Source organism: Primulina tabacum, chromosome 15 (assembly GCF_025594145.1).
Source record: "Primulina tabacum isolate GXHZ01 chromosome 15, ASM2559414v2, whole genome shotgun sequence".
In the NCBI taxonomy this organism is placed as follows: domain Eukaryota; kingdom Viridiplantae; phylum Streptophyta; class Magnoliopsida; order Lamiales; family Gesneriaceae; genus Primulina; species Primulina tabacum.
The window spans coordinates 35780530-35800887 of record NC_134564.1 but is presented as its reverse complement, the minus strand read 5'-3'; the positions used below and the strand labels follow the sequence as shown (position 1 = coordinate 35800887).

The 20358-nt window shown below is 33.9% G+C and overlaps 2 protein-coding genes and 1 pseudogene across 2 annotated transcripts; 1 reads left to right on the top strand and 2 right to left on the bottom strand.

Moving 5' to 3' along the window:
- Positions 1–2924: 2924 nt before the first annotated feature.
- LOC142526641 (uncharacterized) lies at positions 2925–8632 on the bottom strand. The gene is made up of 8 exons (XM_075631163.1): positions 8496–8632; positions 7896–8395; positions 6741–7092; positions 5118–6406; positions 4707–4820; positions 4226–4374; positions 3495–3611; positions 2925–3267 (listed from the first exon to the last, which is right to left on the bottom strand). Exons 2-7 carry the CDS (start codon positions 8328–8330, stop codon positions 3563–3565), a joined length of 2388 nt encoding a protein of 795 aa, XP_075487278.1. The 5' UTR covers positions 8331–8395; positions 8496–8632; the 3' UTR covers positions 2925–3267; positions 3495–3562.
- Positions 8633–9120: 488 nt separating this feature from the next.
- LOC142526968 (putative BPI/LBP family protein At1g04970) lies at positions 9121–12910 on the bottom strand (annotated as a pseudogene).
- Positions 12911–16288: 3378 nt separating this feature from the next.
- LOC142527141 (small ubiquitin-related modifier 2-like) lies at positions 16289–18990 on the top strand. The gene is made up of 3 exons (XM_075631865.1): positions 16289–16467; positions 17845–17994; positions 18722–18990. Exons 1-3 carry the CDS (start codon positions 16396–16398, stop codon positions 18794–18796), a joined length of 297 nt encoding a protein of 98 aa, XP_075487980.1. The 5' UTR covers positions 16289–16395; the 3' UTR covers positions 18797–18990.
- The last annotated feature ends 1368 nt before the right edge of the window (positions 18991–20358 follow it).

Sequence of the window (20358 nt, the reverse complement as noted above, 5' to 3'; positions counted from 1 at the left end):
AATACAAGTAAAATCGATCATACACTGTTCTTTTCCCTATTCTTACTCGACACAGTAATTAGAGAACCCGATTCGTTGTTTTTGAAAAGTGGGGCAAACTTTCATTGGAGCGACTGAACAAGAAAAGCGTAGTAAATAATAGGAACAGCCACTCACTCTACTATGGATAATATGAATGAATGGCTTATATTACTTGAAGTTGAGTTGAAAGCAGAGAGGTGCGTGGAAATTGTGCATTCATTATTATACGTGTGTGTGTGTGTATATATATATATATATATATATATATTAATATAATATATATGTGTGTGTATGTGAGCTCCTTTCACGAGATATATATATATATATATATATATATATATATATAACATACATATAAATATATGACTTCTAATTGTGAATTTTCCAATCTACCCTTATTCATTTAATGTAGCAAATTAAATCAATAATTTTTTTATGGGTTCTTTTATAATTTATTGTCTATCTTAAATGCCTTTGGATATTAATTCATATTGAATTTATCAATTTACCCATAATTTTTCTTTGTTGCTAACTAAAATTTGTTACTAAAATTAGTGTATTTCTTCATGGTTGCTAATGAATATTTAATATTCATATCTTTTCTTTTATTTTATAAATTGATTTAAGTAATAATTAAATAAATAGTTACTCAATAATTTAGTGATTTCATTTATGATTCATAATGTATTATGATAATATTTTAGATAATAATATTTTTAAAATTAAAGTTTCTATTATTATATATTTTGTTATCAATTTTCAATTGTGTTCTAAACATAATATAAAGTATGGTTATATTAGCATTATTCTATTATGAAATCATCGTATATAATATATAGATTTGTTATATTGTTTGTTCTTTTCAACCTATTAATTAATTTCAAATTGTATATGATGAAATTACATACATAAAAAACAATTTTTTCTCTTTTCTACATATTAATTAATTTATCATTATATATGATGAATTTACATATATAAACTATTTTTCACATTTCAAAATAACAAAATTGTTATTTAATATTACCCACTTATTAAATTAACTAAGTTATGTTTACCAATTCATTGTGCATTGTTACTATGATTGCAACTTAATGAAGCATAGGTGATGACATAGAATTGTCACCCTATGTGTTTAAATTATTATTAGTAATTAAAACTACTTTGTGTTCGATGAAATTATTTGATTAGTGAGAATAAATTTGATTTAGAAAATGATTTCTAAAATGTAAAATAACAACTATATCCTATTTGTTAGGTGCAATAATTGTTTATGTAATGTATAACAATCCAAATGTGATGTTTGAGTTGTTTTACTATTTTAAAAGATTTTAGTTAATGTTGCATCGTTACCCCGATTATAACTTTTGGTAAAGTAGCAAATACATGATCTTACAATTGGTATATATAAGAGTCAAAGTCATGAGATCGATTCTCATAGATTGCAATTAGTGTGATTATTGATATTGTTGGAGTGCAATAATTGTCCTTGTTGGATACATCGATGGAATCATGATAATTGAGTTATTATACCATTTAAAATATTTGAGTTGATGTGTAATATCTATTTTATAAAAGGAAAAAGTTAAACAAAATTTGCAAGGAGTTAAAAGTTGTCAAAAACACAATTGATATTTAACTTAATAACAAGTTTAGGGGTTTTATTTTAACATAATTATGATAATTTAGTTAATTAAGAGAATTTTATTTGACAATCACTGTATTCACTCCATTTAAATACATTGTGATTTTGGTTTTAGTAAAATTTACTATTCTCTTAATTTTATTGTTTTTCATTGCAATGATATTTGGATGAAAAATATATTTGTTAATTTGAGAGAGCTGTCATTATGTTATAATCATGTAAGTTGAAAAATGTTATATAAATAAGTGAATATATTGATTTATCGTCATGGCGTATTTTTATTTATTGTGTTTTGATATATTTAAATTAATAAATACTAATAAACAAGATGTTATTCAAACAATTTTAAAAATTATTAATTATCTAAATCTCGTTATTATATTTTTCATTATTAATTATCCACGTGCATCGCACGTGATCATTCCTAGTATATATATATATATATATATATATATATATATATATATATATATATATATCACGATACCCTATGGATGGGCCCACTACTCCCGGCACATCCCTAGCCCAGATGGAAGACAGGCCCATCAAGGGCCAAGATATTTTCCTATAAATATCAGGTTTGAGCTTATGATAATTCATTCACTATATTGTTTTTCAGCAGCATCCTTAGCTACTCATCACTTGTATCCTCAGTCTCTGACTTGAGCGTCGGACGGGCTACGCCAGATAGCCTCTTGGCCCTCTTCTAACGGTCTTACTCGTGATTTTAGGCTCGGGACAATTTTGAAACCTGCATCTGTATTAGTGACACTTGCTGAAATTAGACCCTAAATTTTCCGTGAGTATCAATATATATTAAGGTTTTTCTTTATCGATCGAAATACACTAAAATTTGCGGCAAGAATTTTGCTTCTGGATGATAATATTTTCCATGCTCACAATAAATTAATTAAAATTATATAGTCAATCATATTTTAGGTAACGCATTTCAAATGTGAAAAATACTTCAAAGTTGAAATATGAATTGATGGAGAATGAAGAAACCATCCCCAACAACTTTTTAGTCGAACCTCAATTTTGAGAAGAAATCGAAAATATATTACCCTAAAAGAGAAGCTACATAGAGTATATAGAAGTCATTTGTCTAATGGAGTTGATTATTAGTTGATTCTATAAAACTTCAAATGCTCCACGTATTAATTACCTTAACTCCACGAAAACAATCATTTTGAGGCATCACGGCCCCTCAATAGCATGATCAATATCTCTTCTGTAAGCCCAAGTCCAAAAGTGGCTTTACGTGACACAAGCCACTCTACAAGACGCAACAACCCGAAGAAGACTACTATGCAAGTGGACATCTCTTTTTTTAACTTTACAATGTGAAATTCAAATCGAGTCAACTTTGTATAAAAGGATCAATACAATTAATTTGATGGGAAAACTAAGTATAAAGGGTTCACTTGTCCCTTGTACATCCGACAATCATGTAATTTAGGTGTTGAGCACCAAAAACAGGGTGTGCTGAAAACTGAGATGATACAGACTACAATTAGAGCTGCTAACCATATCGTACACAAAACTGAACTTTAAGCTATCCTTTGCTCCAATGTGATGGGGCCACTGCATCAACAAGCTACCTGTTGAATACAATATAGATCAAGTGACGTTAAAAGTTAATTTATAGGTGTTGAACATTGAAACGTACAGTTCGATCCAATATTCGCGATCACCAGTGGAGGATTTTTTTAGTGAAAATGGATAAAACAGGTCAATAGATTATATCTACCAAGTACCTTATGAAATGAAAATACTCTACTAGAATAGCAAATATCTATGGAGTCAATAGATTATATCTACCAAGTACCTTATTAAATGAGCATGAACAGGCCGTGATGTGTATAATTTATCCACTAATAATATGGCTTGCCATATTTAACAAGAAATATCCCGGAATAGCCCTTTTGCTTCGTCATAAATCCATCTGTCAAATTAGAGAGCTATATCAATGCCAGATAGATTCATAAACCATGTATGAAGGAAGAAATCTTGAAGTGGGACAAAATAGATTGCAGACTCCGTAACATGAGATCTCTGCCACAACTTAAACTACTCAGGGGATCTAATAATCAAAGTAGCCAATGACAATAAAGAGTGGTTGGGTTCGTCATGGTCCTTCACCATTCCCTTTGAAAAAATGGAAGTTTTCAGCCGATTTCCATTCTCTGTGTATCATAAATTCAAAAGATTATTCTATGGATACCAATCTGAATGAACAGGATGCTGGCACAAATGTCTACAAATTATTAGCTCCATAATGTAAATGCTGAGGGGCAAATTTAAAAAATTGTGAAGGATGTGCAGTTGTATAGGTCTATAGTCTGCACTAGAAGTCCATAATTAATTTAAAGAACAAATGAATCACAACTAATTTATAACAGCTTCCTTCAAGCAAAAATCACTAGTTACCTATAATTCCAAGAAAGGGTTATACAATTATTTTGGAGAACAGCATGATTGGGAGGAGTAGAGCATCCAGAAAAAAAAAATTATTTTAATAAATAAAGCTTCAGAGTACAGGGAAAGCAAAGGACACACTTGCACAAATAGAGTGGAGGGAAACGATGTTGCATTCCTGAAACAGTTCTCCTTTCACTCTCTTCGGAAAATTTTCTTGGAGGAAGGACTAAACATGGACTTTCTATCAATCCAGCCATCAATGCTCTACCACAAGAAGACTCGTAAACCTGCAAATTCTGAAAGATTATCGACGACCTTGATGCAATCCCTTAAATGCTCTTTCGAACAAAACTACACAATGATTATAATTTCATGAAGGTTTAGTTTCTTCAATAATATGTCCCAGCATCTAAACATTTATGAGTACTAAGATATGCACAGGCAATGCATACTCTTTTAACACGAATTTTGACTTTTTGATGAGTAAAAATACATACAGGACCTAAAAACACATTCAACTATGTTCGAACCTTGTGAGCACTCAACATGACACTTATGTAAATTCATCAAAACGCAACATTGCAATGTAAATTCATCAAAACGCAACATTGCAATTCACCTCACAGCTTTCCAGACCACATGGACGACCAACAGCCGCAGGTAAATCACCAGGAAAGTAGCACCGATTTACAGTTGCCCACTTTGTTGTATTATTGTTATCCTCCCACATTGCCTGCAGAAAAGAATCAATATTCGTTAAGCAAAAACCATATATGATACTTATCCTGTCCTCTTTTCACCTCAGAGCAACATAAGTAACTGAAACAAGTTCTAGAACAAATATTAAACATTCAGGTCTAAAGGACAAGCATTCTTAATGCAAAAGTAGGAAATATATTGGAACTCAGACTGTGGACATATGATTGATATTGTTCGAAATGATGAAACAATATGATCATATTCCTCACAAATAATGATTAGAACAACAATAAAACCAGTCCCAATAATCCTTGCATAACAGATTGCTAACCTGAAGTCTTGAAGGTACAAGTTTTTCATTGTCAAACCGAATTAGGACATGGTCCATAGCTTTATAAACATGTCCATTGATGCAGCATGATGAGTAATAGATTTTCTCATCCAAAATTTGAAGTGGGTCACCAACCCAATTGACAGCATGTAAATGAGACATGTCCTGGTTTATCACCCATGTATCACCATAAATATTTGCTGAGTTATTAACTAAAACTTCTTGCTCATTTAGTTGGTTCAAACCCATCACTGTAAGGTTATTTTGTAGAGATTTCTTTAAAGACTTTGCTTCAGCATTTGGCTTGTCCTTGTTACCATCTTGAGCATTCACTATCACCTGGAAATTATCAGAGGAATGTAGAACCATTTCGCATTTTGAAGGAGGATTTGGATTTATTTCGACAACTTTCTCCCCACAAGTTTTTTCAGCCACTGAATTTGCAGACAAAACAGAACCAGAGGTAGAAGTTTTCATAACATTATTAAGGTCATTCCCAGAAGATATTTTACCCACAGTCGAGCTAACATCGTTCTTTTGAGTTCCTCTTGAATCTTCTCTCTTTGTTCCAGAAATCTGATGGTCGTAACTATTCACCTCAACTTCAGTAAAAACATTTTGCATTGAAATGTTTCCATTAACAGCTACATTCGGAGCGGCCTTAACAGCTCCTGAAGCACCAATTGTTTGGCTCAAATTGGATGGACCAGCTGGTGAATTGGAAGGAAGCTTGGGAGGAGTGGCATTTCTCATGACACGACCATATTTCGGAGGCAGAGCTTTCCCATTGCTCAATGACAAGCACTTTCCACAATGCCACTCCCCTCTCGGAACCCCCTTTTGATTGGTTGTCTGAAGGCATTTTAAGTGATACCCTTTTTCACAACCATCACAAATAAGTACACTGTCTATTTCTGTCACGGTAGACATGCACACCTGACAAGTTAATGCTTTATTCATATAATCCCTAGAAGGTGGAATCCAAGTCGGCCGTTCAGAACCCCGTAGTTGTAGTAATCTTTGAACAATCTTACTGATTTCAGCATGAGTATGTCCCATATGAGGAGCATGGACATTACTAGTGCCACATGAAGGAAATCCAGTTGTCGTCTGAGCAACTGTCATAACCCTTGTTTGAGGAACAGCTCCAGATTTAACATCCGCAGCTCCCTCCACTTTCAGGGAGGTATTAACTGGTCCCTTATTATCTCCAGTTTTGGCAGATGAAACAGACTGAGTTTGTACCAACCAAGCTGGAGTCCTCGTGGTTGCATTAGAGGACAAATTTGCTGCATGATGAAAGAAACATGAGAGTTGATCATGGATCTATGGCTTGAAGAAAAATAAGATGGCAGTGGCAAGCTTTAAGAACCTCGTAAAAGGAAATGCCATATAACAATATAGCATTCAAGAAGACAATATCACTTGAATTCCAATGCAAAAAATATATGCCATTTTTATCCCTAAGACGTCTAAAATTCCTTGAGGCAAATTTTATGGTACTAGAGAAAGGACATTGAGGAAGTGAAACTAGAGTTAAATTTGGCTGCCCAAGATGCTCATGGAACGATTAAAGGGAAGAGATTATATGCTACATTTAATAATAAAAAGCATCTGTGATACCTGGAACTTGTGAAGCATGTGAAGAACCATTTGATCTAGGATGGGATCTGTCAACTCTTGGCAATGTTGTTGAACCCAAATGGCTAGAGGGCAATGCACTGGAACCCACTGGTCTTATCTCACTGGTAGGAAGTTGATACGGCAAAGAAGTAGAAGTTGTCGCAGTACCATAAGTCGAAGGTGTGGTAGACTGGATTCCAGACAACATTGTCATGTGACTTGATTTATCTAACTGAGATGTTCGAGCAGGATGCAATGCAGAACGAATTTCAACTGACTGACCAGAGTTCCCCTGCAGATTCTGTAATGAATGCGGCGTAGATGGTAGGGAAAAATCCGCTGCTTTTTCCATCTAAAGAAAAGATACCGAAAAATTAGCTACCAACATATTTTAATTTAGTAGAAAATTTATTTATTAAGGTGCATAGTTGACAAAAGCGCAGCATGCGCATGGCTTCCACGAAGTGTGAGCTTCTGTGATCTTCGCGCTTCGCAGAGAAACCGTCTTTTTTCAAAAGAAATTCCGACAGAAAAAAAAAAGTGCAGAGGAAACCCTAACATCACGTAGCCTTTGTCACCATGTCACTCTGCCGTTAGCCTTCTCGTTCTAATATTTTGATATTTGGAAGATGACGATGATTTCAATATTTGAAATCTCATATTTCATATTTAAAAAAAATATTGATTTTATTTTTATTATGAATAGCATTTTATTTCCATAAAGCGTAAGCTTCTCTTTACGCTCGTAAGCTTCTCTTTACGCCTAAAGTCCCAATACACTTGTGCGCTTTAATGGAACTGGAGCTTTTAATTACTATGATAAGGTGAGATTCCACCAAGCAGCCAACTGTGATGAATAGCTCTTTTTGCTTGCATCAACAAGGTAATTCAAGGCTATTGAATTGGTTTCGTTAATTTGACGAGTAATAGTGTTGACTTCTTAAGGTAAGTTATATAGCATTCTATAACAGAAATTTAAAAACTTCTGCAACAAAGTTAGCAGGTGCCATCAAACGAAGATCAACAAAGAATTGATACAAGTAAAAAAATTGAAAGAGAGCTTCATATCCACATACATACATACATACTCAACTCGAACTTCTTGTCAATCGAATCAAGCAAGGTTGGCGTATTAAGATGAATTAAATAGCAAACCTTTCTTTTTGAGATCAACAACTTCTCAGCAATAGATATTTTGGGAGGTCGAAACCCTAGCCTCTGGTCTTTCAACTTATTAAGCCCCAAATCCTCTATCAAAGCCCCAAAAGCATCCCTGGGGAACACATCCTTGGGAGCAAAACCTTGACAAACCTTCACCAGAGTGTGGCGTGCCTCGGCCATCAACTCCTTCTCAGCCTCAGTTGGGCCCTTCCCTCCCCTCATCTTTCCCATTGCAGCCAACACCAAGACCATCTCCGCCACCTTCTTCAAATCCCCCCCAACCACAACCACTCTCCCTTCGGTCCCTTCCTTAACTTTCTTAGGCGGAGAGGCCTCCGCCAACACATCCCCATCCTCCACCGCCAGCCTCTTCTCACCGACAGCCTCCGATCTCTCGTCGGACAATTGAATATCCCCCAAAGGTTCCATCCAACCCTAACAAACACCCAAAGAAAACACCCACATAGACAAAACGCAGGAATCAGCGTACAGACCTGCAGAGAAGAGAGAGATTCGAAACCATAAAGGGCAGAGAGCATACAAACCCTAGGCATTGGGAAGAACGGAATTTAGCGGAAAAACTTGAAAATATACCTTTTGGCGGGTAATTCCGAAACAAAGCTTTGATTAAATCGTGACCGAGTGTGTGCGTGCTGCGCTGTGTGTGATTGGGGGTTGGGTGAAAAAAAAGAACTTGAGCAGGGGAAGAGGCGAGCGAGGGGGCAGAAAATTTTATATTTAATATTATTATGTTCTTTTTTCTTATAATCCCCACCCTCGCCTTTGTTTTACGTTTTTGCCCTCCGTCTTTCCTTTTTACTTTGACAATGTTTTAAAAATTAAATTCATCGAATTAAGCAGCACGATTAAAACCAAATATATAAAGTTGACTGAATAAATCAAAATTGAAACATCAATAATGTTTTTTTACTCAAATTTTGGTTTGTTTTCGTCTTGCGATAACTTATAGCTCATGTGATGCAAAGATTTAATGTAATAAAGTTACACTGAAATTGGTAACAGTAAATACTAAATATTTACTTTATAATATTTTAAATATACAACACCCGTAATAAACTAAATAATCATTATATATTTAAATTTAAATTTCTAAAAATCCTACTGCATTACCTAAAGTATGTATCTGAGGTGGTATTTATCCGAGGTGTTAAATATTGCATTGAATCCGTTGATGTAAAGAAAATACTGCGACTGCAAGAACCCGTAATTTTTTCGCCAATCTTTTATGCAAAAACATCAAAAACAATAATTGTTCTTGCTGCCAACAGTGCATTTTACAATTTTGAAACCATTTAGTGAATAAATAAAAAACATGAAGGGATCATTAAATTTATACAAATATAGAAATACAACACACGCAGCGTTGCATGGAGGAAGCATGTCCTGAGCTAATCTCTTCAGTCCCCGTGTTCTTGCACGGAGTCGTGAGTGAGCAGCAACTAAATAAGATTGAATAGTTTCGCAGTCCCTGTGTCGCTGCGTATCACCATCCACGAGTCCGTGAAGAGGATTTGGGTGTCTTGAAGCCCGTGACCATGGAACTCTGGCAGCGCATATCCTTCACGCAGTTTCATATTTATGTAAGGCAAGACTACGGTTTTGAGCACGCTGGACATAAACGTCTGCGAAGATAGACAGTTCAGGGCTTAGCAGAAGAACATTATTTACAAACAATAATCTCGTGAAACATATCTCAATAACGACCAGCCATAAAAGGAGGAAAACAGGTCATAAAAGAAGAAAAACAGAATGCCAACACGGCTTTGTCTAACCAGCAACCACCTCCAATAGCACTAGTTATTTCCCACTTCCTTCAGGTATCCACCGGGTTGTCATTGACTCCTAATTGTCGCAGTTCTTATATTCTCATAGTTAAAGTTGTGACTGCTAAATAGTAACCAAACCAATCTGAAGAATTTGGTATCTCCAAGCCAATACCTGGATTAAATGCATGTGCAGATCTCCAATATTGCTCCACTCAAGAGACAGAAATTATTTAACTTAATATTTCCAGTCACAGAATTTCTTGAAATTTCAGTAACCGCAGAAACATCAATCATCTGTAGAGGAAAAAACCATAATATTCAGCATGAGACAATATCTATACAAAATAAGATCCCAGAAAAATGCACAAAGTTCAACCTGAGGTAATCAGATTCATTTGACCTGTTCTCTTGGCTTACCATGGAAATGCACAATACCGTTATCAATTCCTCCATATCCAAAACATCAATCACCAAATTTAAGGGTATCATTGCCTTGATATTCTGGTCTCCCAACTTTTACGGTAGATGGAGACGAAATGGAAATGTTCAAATTCATGTCGTGATTTGGGTACCTTCTTATACAACCGAGGTATAATAAACCTCCACTCAGCTGTGTTTAAGAGGGATTGATCTGGTAATTTATCAACCATCCAATGCATCTTGCCTACCTATTTTGAAAAACCACGACTTTTAGTCGTAGATAAGTCAATAAATATGTTATGTTATTTTCAAGAAAGCAACAACCAATACCGATAAAAATGAAAAAGAAAAAAAAGAAAGCAACAACCAAATTACGTAATGAAGCCCAACAAATCACTTCAAGTAGGCTACCGAGAAAAGAAAAACTAAAGAAAAAAACTTACCTCGAAGTAAGCTGACGATGCTGACTAGATAACATCTTCATGCAAAGAAATTTTGGCCATCTTATCTTCTTGCATGCATGAAACTGAATCCTGTGATGGTCTATGGTAGTGGTTCAAAAGCTCGACACCATTCTTGGAAGAGACCAACCCGGTCATTTTCAGTTCAACAAATGATTCACTAAATACCGGCTCATCGATATATGTGAAACTCAGAATAGCTATATCAGTAACTGATATTTCTTTAGAAAGAGACAGTAATGAAGTTTCAAGCTTGGCCGCCGCATCTTTTATTTTGTTAGAAACAGCATCTTCAACTGCAGAACTGATTTTATCCTCAAAAGCATCTACTAACCTGGAAACAGTAAGTGAAATAATTTTTAAAGCATTAAAAGCTACGAGGAGTAATAATAACAAAGGTTTGAAGTATGAAGAACCCCTAAACAACAAGACAAAAGAAGTAGAAGACATAAATAGATTGTTGGAAGCTGATGCTTAAGCCCATAAATCAAATTCCTAAAGTACATAAAGATACCGCTTCTAACATACTTAGGATAAGAAAATGAAACAAGTAAAATTTTGATATTCATATTATACATGTAGTCAACATCTGGTGGGGAAAAATCAAAGAAGATCTATAAACCTCAAAAGTCAAAAGAACCGCATGAGAAAACACACCCTTGATAAAACCATGACGATCCTCCATCCAAATGTATAGAAACATCATTGACGTAGCATCCACAATCCAGAAGAGAAAGCTTAGGATATCCCTGTATAGTCTTCAAACTGAGAGAGAGAGACCAACTTCTAGTCCTTCAACCTTTGAAGAAGCAAAATTCATCATGCCTCAATACAAAGTCAACTTGATGATGAGTGTATGATTTCATGTCTAGGGTTCACAGATTTTGTCACTAAACCCAATGGCTTAAAAAGGAGAAATTTGTGGAAAGAAATGAGCTCAGAGCAATTTTATTTTATAAGACTAAGAGGACAATGCAGAACCCAACTTAGAGAAGTGATGCCTTCGAAAGGATCGTTTTAACATAGTTGCAACCATATCAGCATCTAAAGCACCAACACATTTATTCAAATTAAAACAATGATCGATTCCCCTTTAAAAATTTAAAAATTACTGATGGTTGAATTCTGGCATCAGCCTGCGTAGACAACACCACATGCTTGAGTGTGAACAGTGCATAACACGCAACAAAAACTTGTTTACATTGTTGCTTAGATATTATAAATTTCTCAACATGCTCATGACTTAAGAGTCATCCACTTGTGTGAGAAATTGGATCAAAGCTAGTGAATTTAATAATTTTGCTATTTAATCAAAATGGAAAAACAACTGCACCATCTTTTTTATTTGCAAAAAAATAAGCCTGACACTCTTTTCAGTCTTTGTTTTGCATATTTTCCTTTGTTGAGGTTTCCCTGTGCCCGGGATTCCTAATAAGCCTACTGCAGTTTTTAAATGACATCCTCACTCCAACTAGGTGGTCTGGATTCAAAAACCACTATTGTCAAGAACTATGATCCTTTTGCGCATATCAAATTACATTAAAAATCCACTTCTAATTTTCTTCATTTCAGTGCGGTAGATACGCGGAACAGCTGCTGACAATCTCGAAACAGAGCAGGGACACAAACACAACACATCCAGTCATGGACGACCGGCAAATTCAATTTTAGGACTAGTTGGTGCACTGTACCTAAAGAGGGTCATAGAAATTGAACATATCTTCATCTGCCACCCCTCGCCACACCTAATCCTTCTATGCATTATGCTGACATAATATTCTTGTTCTTGCCAAAAGTAAACTAATCAGTAGATTCCACAACTCAAATCATCCACGCTTTGATCTCAACTTATAAAATAAATCGAACAAACAATTCATGTAAGCATCATACACGAACAGTAGCAGTTTCTTGATCGGAGACCGAAATGGGAAGTGGCCAAGTAGTGTACGAATACTTCAAATTCATAGTCAAATTTGCAAATGCACCTGAAACATCCATAACAATCCCAGTATCTCCGGTTTGTGCACAGTAGAGTTAGTCACGTGTATTCTTTCAATTGTGATGTTGGAAAGAACCGTCTCAACGTTACCTAAAACTGGGATTTTCACAAACTTCTCAATCTTGGGAAGCTCCAATGGAGTTAATGAATACTCTGCCTTTTCTATCAGCAAATTCTCGAGAAAATCAAGCCCCTTTCTCGATATCTCTGCTTCTACATACCCTTCTTCAGATTGAACACGATTGCAAGAAACGGTGGATAAAAAGATTAGCATGAAAGCCAAAATCGAGCGAGCCATTAATATATGTGTGGGGATAAATTAACCCAGATAAGAAGTGGGATTGTTGACAAATGGTTTATGAGTAATTCGAAGCTAGAGTCGATAGAAGTGCGTTTGAGCTTGGTATTCGGCTCGTTAGCTCATAAACATGTTCGTTGGTAAGTTGATGAAAAAATAATAGTTTTGATATTTGATTTATTGATTTTGTATATTATTTATGAAATATATAAAAAATCTATTAAATTTATTTATTATAATAAATTTTAAAATTTTAATAAGAATATTATTTTTTTAAAATATATAATTTATTTTTTAATTAATTTAATGAAAATTTAAATGTATAATTCATATTTATTAAGTTTGTTTAGGCTCGATAAATGTTTGAATAAGCTCGTGAGTTATGCATATGTTCGTTAAATAAAGCTTGAGCTCGGCTCGATTGTAAACGAACCAAGCTCAAACATTCAAAAATTCGACTCGACTCGACTCGATTATATCCCTAGATTGGAGATAGAAAATGACAGTTGGGGATGCATAACGACGGTGTCTAGTTAATTCCCGGATAGAAGAGGCGGTTGATTAATTAACCCAAAAAAAACAAAACAAAAGAAGAGAAACTAAGGACGACGGAAGCGTGTGACGTCACCCTTTCAGCAAAGTAAAATCGTCCATTTTTATGTATGTAAATATACAAGTATAGGTTTATAAGTTTAATGATATTATTTTTAAAATATTTGGATAAATTTATTTTAAATTGTTTAAAGATAAACTAATATCCAATTTAGGTAGCCAAAAATTTGTGTGAGACGGTCTCACGGATCGTATTTTGTGAGACGAATCTTTTATTTGGGTCATTCATGAAAAAATATTAATTTTTATGCTAAAAATATTATTTTTTTATTGTGAATATCAGTAGGTTGACCCGTCTCACAGATAAAGATTTGTAAGATCATCTCACAATAGACTTAATCAAGTAATATAGTGCCTGAGTATCTCAATAATGTACCTACTTTTAATGTTTTGTGAAAACGATTTACAAAAGTATTTAATTTGGGCAAATAAAGCAAACTTAACACAATTATAATCATTCTCAAACGTAATCAAACCTAATCTCATTAGGTATGAAAAAATCAAGAAAATATTACATAGAAAATGCATTTATAAAAACAATTACACATTATTTATTTACACACCAGTGATATAAAGTATAATGTATTTAAAATGAAATTGTTATTGGGTGAAATTGAAATACATCATAATTAACATGAATATTATATAAAAATGTAATATATAAATTTGAATTTATGGTCTTACTTTGATAAACAACACAGATTTATTTGAAATCTATCGATCCAAACACAATATCATGTTTAACCCAAAAATATTTGTTAGACGGTCCAATGGGTTATAAATGGATGGCGGGCTTCATTGGGGACTAACCTTTGTTTAGCCCAGAAATAAATTCCTAGATGACCGAATGGGCTAGAAATGGATGGTGGGCTTGTTTAATTTCTATTCAAAAACAGGCCCAATACGAAATCAACAATAAGCTGTGTGACCCACGTGGCTGAGAATGTGGAGCAGCAGCGGCTAGGAACTAGTTCGAATAAACCAAACAAAAAGGCTCACTGAAAGGTTAGCCTTTCATGTCTAGCTTTCGAGATTTCCACAAAACTTGTTTAAATTATAAAATTGCACACAATTTCGACCATAATGACATAATTAGTTTTATTGTCATTTATTGAATGTTCGTTCCAGATTTAACAACATTGTAACTAGCTTTCTTTTTCTGACGCTCAACCGGAGAGTTTTAATATACAATCCAGATTAACACACATCTACGTGAAAGTAACATTTATTGTTTACTCGTGACTAGAGATGCAAACGTTCCAAACCAAACTAAACTGTATCAAATTTGAGATTGATTCGTTTTAGATTGTTTGAGGCTGAAACTCGGTTTGTATTGAAATTACTAAACTCGAGAAAAGCTCGAGCTCGGCTCGTTAAAAGCTCGTGTATCATGTTAATCAAATCGGGTTCGAGCTTGATTCGTTAATAGGTCGTCTATCATGTTTAACAAGTTTGACTGGAGCTCGGCTCGTTTTCGAGCTTGTAAAGCATAGAATTGAGCTCGAGTTTGAACTTGATTCGATCTTGTTAAAAATTAATTATGTCTATTAACTAATTTAAATCAGACATAAAAATATATATTCATTCATAAATAACCAAAACGACAAAAATAACAACTAAAAAAACATAAACTCGTGATATTATTGAACATTCAAAAATAGTATATCTATCATCCAGATAACAAATATTCGTCATACACAGATATTTCCATATAAATAACGTTGCAACAACTTCACTCCTTCAATATTCCACTCGCAGTGTTCCAAATAAATTTTAATTTTTAATCAATATAAATTCATTATATTCAATTTAATATAATATTTTAGGATAATATTTTGTAAATTTACTTAACATGTATATGAATTAGTGATGTAAAATTTTTGAGAAAAAAAAATAACTTGGTGTATTTATGTTAATTTATTATGTTTTAAAGAACTTTTTTAGTATAATGATATGCAAGTAAGATAAAAAAAGTAATCGTGACTATGTGGTGTAAATTCATCTTTTTTCAACTATGTTTTGTGTTCAATTCATTACATTGATATTATTATTAATATGTTTATTTGTCAACTCAATAAACGAGCCAAGTTCGAGCTTACGAGCCATCTAAACGAGTCGAGCTCAAACTTATGAGCCACCTAAACAAGCCGAGCTCGAGTTCGCGAGCCTATTATTGAACATGTTTGCGAGCTTATTATTTAACATGTTTGCAAGCTCACGAACCGAATATCCGTAGGCTTGATCTTGGTTTGATTAAATTTTCGAGCTCAAAATCGAGTTTGAGTTTGACTTGATATGATTAACAAATGAACTCAAATGAAATTTTTATCGAGCCGAGCTTTTTAAATGATTTAGTTAATATACATCCCTACTCATGACACATTTTGAGTACTCATATCATTAGTTAAATAATTGTTATATTCTCCATATATTTATTTCGAGTTGTTTGTAAATTCATTTGTGAGAGAGAAATTCATAATTTTTTTAAGGTTGTAAACATTAGTTTATACTCTTATTTTGATAAAAGGAATTTTTATTAACATGACAAGTCAAAATTAAGGGGCGAAAATGTAAATAATTTCTACATTCTCATGTTTTCAAGGATCCCTACTCAATTTTGGTACTTCGCTTACAAATGACGCGGCATATTTATCGACGTTCGCATAATCGCATATAGGAAAATTCCAATGCGACGACGTCGTTTCGGACCTAAGAAATCGGAATCTTGACCGTGGATTTTCGAGAGCATCCGAACCGTCAAATTCACAGCCACACTATCTTTAGTCGATTCCCGATCTTTTAATTTATTTAATTTATTTTAATTTTAAAGAAAACTGTAATTCCCAACACAGGAGAGTGAAAGCTAAAACCCTGTTTCGTCGAAGAAGAAGAATAAAATCGAAGACTGCAGAAAAAAATGTCGAGCGTAGAAGATGAGAAGAAGCCCACCGATCCGGCGGGACACATCAATCTCAAAGTCAAAGGCCAGGTCTCGCTTTCTCACTTTGATTTTTTTGATGATTATGAAGTCATGACTGTAGCTGAATTTCTATTTTTTTAGTTTCTTGTTTGATTCGATTTACTTTTAGTTGTTGAAATTCTACGTGATTGATGGATGTTAGATGATTTATGATTGGACTTTTCAACCATATAGGAGAGTTATTGTTCGTATATCTATTCTATTGGTACCTTTGGCTGGCTTCTGGTTCCAGGAACTCTGCCTTGTAGGATTCTGAAAAAAGAAAACAGTAACAATTATATGATGATAAATAAACTCACTTTTAGCAGTAGAATCAGTTGGGGTCTCGGATGGAATTTTTCAGTTGGACAAATTTGAAGAAGAAGTAACAGAGAGGTGGTCGAGGAATCGAAGGATTTCTTATGGCTAGGGTTGAGATTTGATTGGCGTATTTTGGAATTTTTCAGTGTTGGAAAAGTTTGAAGGAGAATGTTGGGGTGAACATTTCATATGGATTGAAGGATTTTTTTATTGCGAGATTTCTGATTGTACAGCGTAATTGGGAAAGGGATAATGGTAATTGTAAACTTAGAAAATGACATGACTCACCAAGAGACCATGACATCTTCTATAGGGTGCTCTTACTTTATTAAATAGTAAAAGATACAAAAATAAATGAAGTTGTGTAAAAGTTTTGTTGTATACAGGTGAATTCCACCTGACAGGAATCATGATGGACAAATGGACAATCAGTCTGCTAATTTGATTGTCTTCCCCTTAATTGAAGCTCTTTAATCTGCTCTTCTACGCCTTAGTAACCAAGCACAATCTTTTATGTCAATGTATTACTGTTTGCATATTTTGGTTACGATAATTAATGCCACCCTCCTGCCCAACAAATGAGAAAAGCGTTTTCATGTGAAACAGATGCTCTAGAACAAGGCTGCAAAAAAAGTCCTGTTCACCCAATATTCAGTTCATTTTTTATTTAGCTACCTGAAGCAGTCTCAAAAATGTATCGGAGCCCTTATCATTATTGCAGAGTTAATTGAATCGTTGGTGAGCTTAAAAGGGCCGTGATTTCCTGCCCAATGTTTGAACTCTTGTGGCAATCCCAAGGATTCCACGTAGCTGAAAATTTTAAAACCCATTTGAAAAACATTTTTCTGTGAAATTTCACCGTGTTTATATGTTATTATGAAATTTGGTCAGTTTTAGTATAACTGTTGCAGGGCAAAAAGAAAAATTCCATCTGAACATTTGAAGTCATTCTTCTGAACATCTGAAGTCATTCTTATTGATCCTTGTCATTAGACTTTATGCCAAGACTTGATTGTCCATTACATTTTGGTTTTTGGATGCTGGGAAGCTGAATAACCAAGTGCCTGATCCGGGTGTTTTTTGTAGGATGGAAACGAAGTTTTTTTCAGGATTAAGAAGAATACTCAGCTGAAGAAGCTTATGAATGCCTATTGTGACCGACAATCTGTGGATTTCAATTCTATTGCTTTTCTGTTTGATGGTCGTCGTCTCCGAGGGGAACAAACTCCAGATGAGGTCTCATATCTCACTCATTTTCTGAAATATTGATGCTTAGTGCATCTCTAACCCACAGCCAAAGCTATTTTGGCTCTTGGTCTTGCATTCCAACTGGGGCACCATCCTCGTGCATAGGAAGGATGTGAATGGCACAATACTGTTCATCACGCAAATACTCATTTTTTTCCTTCATATACTTTCATTTGTAAGTTTAGTATAACTTTTCAATATAATTAGTATAAAGTAGAAAATAAATTATTATATTAGTCAGATTAAATCAAATTAAACATAGATTTAATATGTTGATGTAATTATAAATTGGCGATTAGTGAGATAAAATAATTGTTGTAAAGTAAATGGTTAGAAGTTTTGAGAATATTATTTTTACATTAAAGTTTGAAGTAGATGAATTGAAGATTAATTTTGTGTTTGATGCAGAAATTATGGTGTTTTTTTATTTATCCTCTTGCCAAATATAAAAAAACATGAAATCTCCTATGTATAAAATAAAAAACCTCGTTTAACTCTGTGTTTAAAAAGAGGTACATTTGCCTCTTTTGCAGGTGGTTCACCGCCTGAATGTATGGGGTTTTATGATTTTTAGGTGTTTTCAGATGTGTTGTATGATATTTGCTACATAAATTACTATACTTCGGTGCAAATCATTTGCTAAAATAGTGAAGTTGGTTGGAGATGATCTTATAGCGTCCAAACATACTAACAATTTGTACTTAAAACTTTTCAGCTGGAAATGGAGGATGGTGATGAAATAGATGCAATGCTGCACCAGACTGGAGGTACCATTGCATATCTGGGATGATGATAATGGCAAGACGTGAAATTAATACAAGTCGGTTTGTTCAACTTTTTTAAGCACAGTTTAGATTGCTTTGCTATAGTATATTGGGTTTGTAAGAATCTAACTTGAAAGTCACATCTTTGCTAATTATTCTTAGCAAACTCAGTATTAGCAGTGCCCTATATTTATATGTGCAATGTGTCACTTGTTTTCTTTGTCTTGTTTAGTTCCTGTTTTTGGATGGTTGCTACTTGTCCTGGAGTGTATAATACAGAAGAAACAAAGGAATGATATGGGCTGAAACTGAAGTTAGTTCCTTGGTAAATAATTGTCATGGGTTCAATGTTATTTGATGTTTCTCTAACAACATTTTTTTTAATGACGTGAGAACTCACGTTCACTAGCTACTCTTCAGTGAGTATTGGATATATCCTTGGTCAACGCAATATCTTGCAAACCATGTTAATTACATAAATCGTACTGGCAAGTCCGAAAAATTGTTTATAGGAAGAATCGAACTTATGATTACTGGTCTAATGTTCATCAATTCCATCAACCAGAATGCCTTTGGAGAGGTCTTCTCAATCGACATTCTTGTTTGTTGTAGTGGTGGAGGTAGAGAGGGCTGGCAGGATGGATGCCCAACCCCTCTTAAAGCTTTTTTATATATTCATAAAAATGACTTCGTCTATGGTTTTTGACATTGTTCGAGTTTTCTAATATTGTTTGGTTTATTTGGATTAAATGCAATGATGATCTAGTAAATTTAGCGATGACAGTGTTTTAAGCTATACTAATCAGCATGGTAAGATGACAATAAATTATATTAACAAGAGACCATGAAATCTGAGCATTGCGAGGTTGGGGTAAACATTGTCTTGTCAGGCCGACCCTACCAATCGAGCGGTTTGATTGAGCTGCTGTTAGACCCATCTTTTTTTAGAGTCCGAATCCAATCTGAAGAGTGGAGACCCACCAATTGAAAATGGCCCAGCTTGTTAATTTCATGTCTCTTTTTTTTTTCCAAGCTAGTTTGTACATTCGGGGATTGAATTACTATGGTTATCAAGATGAATCCAAAACTAATAAACCCTTAAATACTATAATTCAATTGTTACGTCAATTGACACTTGTAATAATGAAAAAGAGTCACCTTGTTCATTCATGCGTTCGACGTCCAAAGATTAAAGGATAATTTAATCTGAAAAAAGGTTAGAGAAAAGTTTCTTTTTCATTATTGTAATTTAATAATCCCTGATTTACTTTATGTTTAGACCTATGATTCCGACAATTTTAAGGCATAGTTTGGTACATATGATAGGATAAACATGTGATATATAATATAAGGATAAGTTAATGATAAATAAGATGTATGATATTATATTTAATGTTTGGTATAATTTTAATAAGAGTGATTAAATTTATATATTAGATTGTAATGACGAAATTAACATTATCATAATAAATTTTATAATTTCAAAGTTGTTGCTTGAGTTCATATTTTTTATCTGTTCATGCGTCAATAGTGCTTGCATGATTTATTTATTTTTACCTAATTTTATATATTATATAATATGATAATT

Excerpts from the sequence above, each read along its gene's own strand:
- LOC142526641 (XM_075631163.1), bottom strand. The coding sequence starts at position 8,330 with ATGGAACCTTTGGGGGATATTCAATTGTCCGACGAGAGATCGGAGGCT. Across the intron at positions 6,407-6,740 it reads ACATGCTTCACAAGTTCCAG|CAAATTTGTCCTCTAATGCA; the intron begins GTATCACAGATG and ends TTCATCATGCAG. Across the intron at positions 4,375-4,706 it reads GTGGTCTGGAAAGCTGTGAG|GTTTACGAGTCTTCTTGTGG; the intron begins GTGAATTGCAAT and ends CAGAATTTGCAG.
- LOC142527141 (XM_075631865.1), top strand. The coding sequence starts at position 16,396 with ATGTCGAGCGTAGAAGATGAGAAGAAGCCCACCGATCCGGCGGGACAC. Across the intron at positions 16,468-17,844 it reads ATCTCAAAGTCAAAGGCCAG|GATGGAAACGAAGTTTTTTT; the intron begins GTCTCGCTTTCT and ends TGTTTTTTGTAG. Across the intron at positions 17,995-18,721 it reads GGGAACAAACTCCAGATGAG|CTGGAAATGGAGGATGGTGA; the intron begins GTCTCATATCTC and ends AAAACTTTTCAG.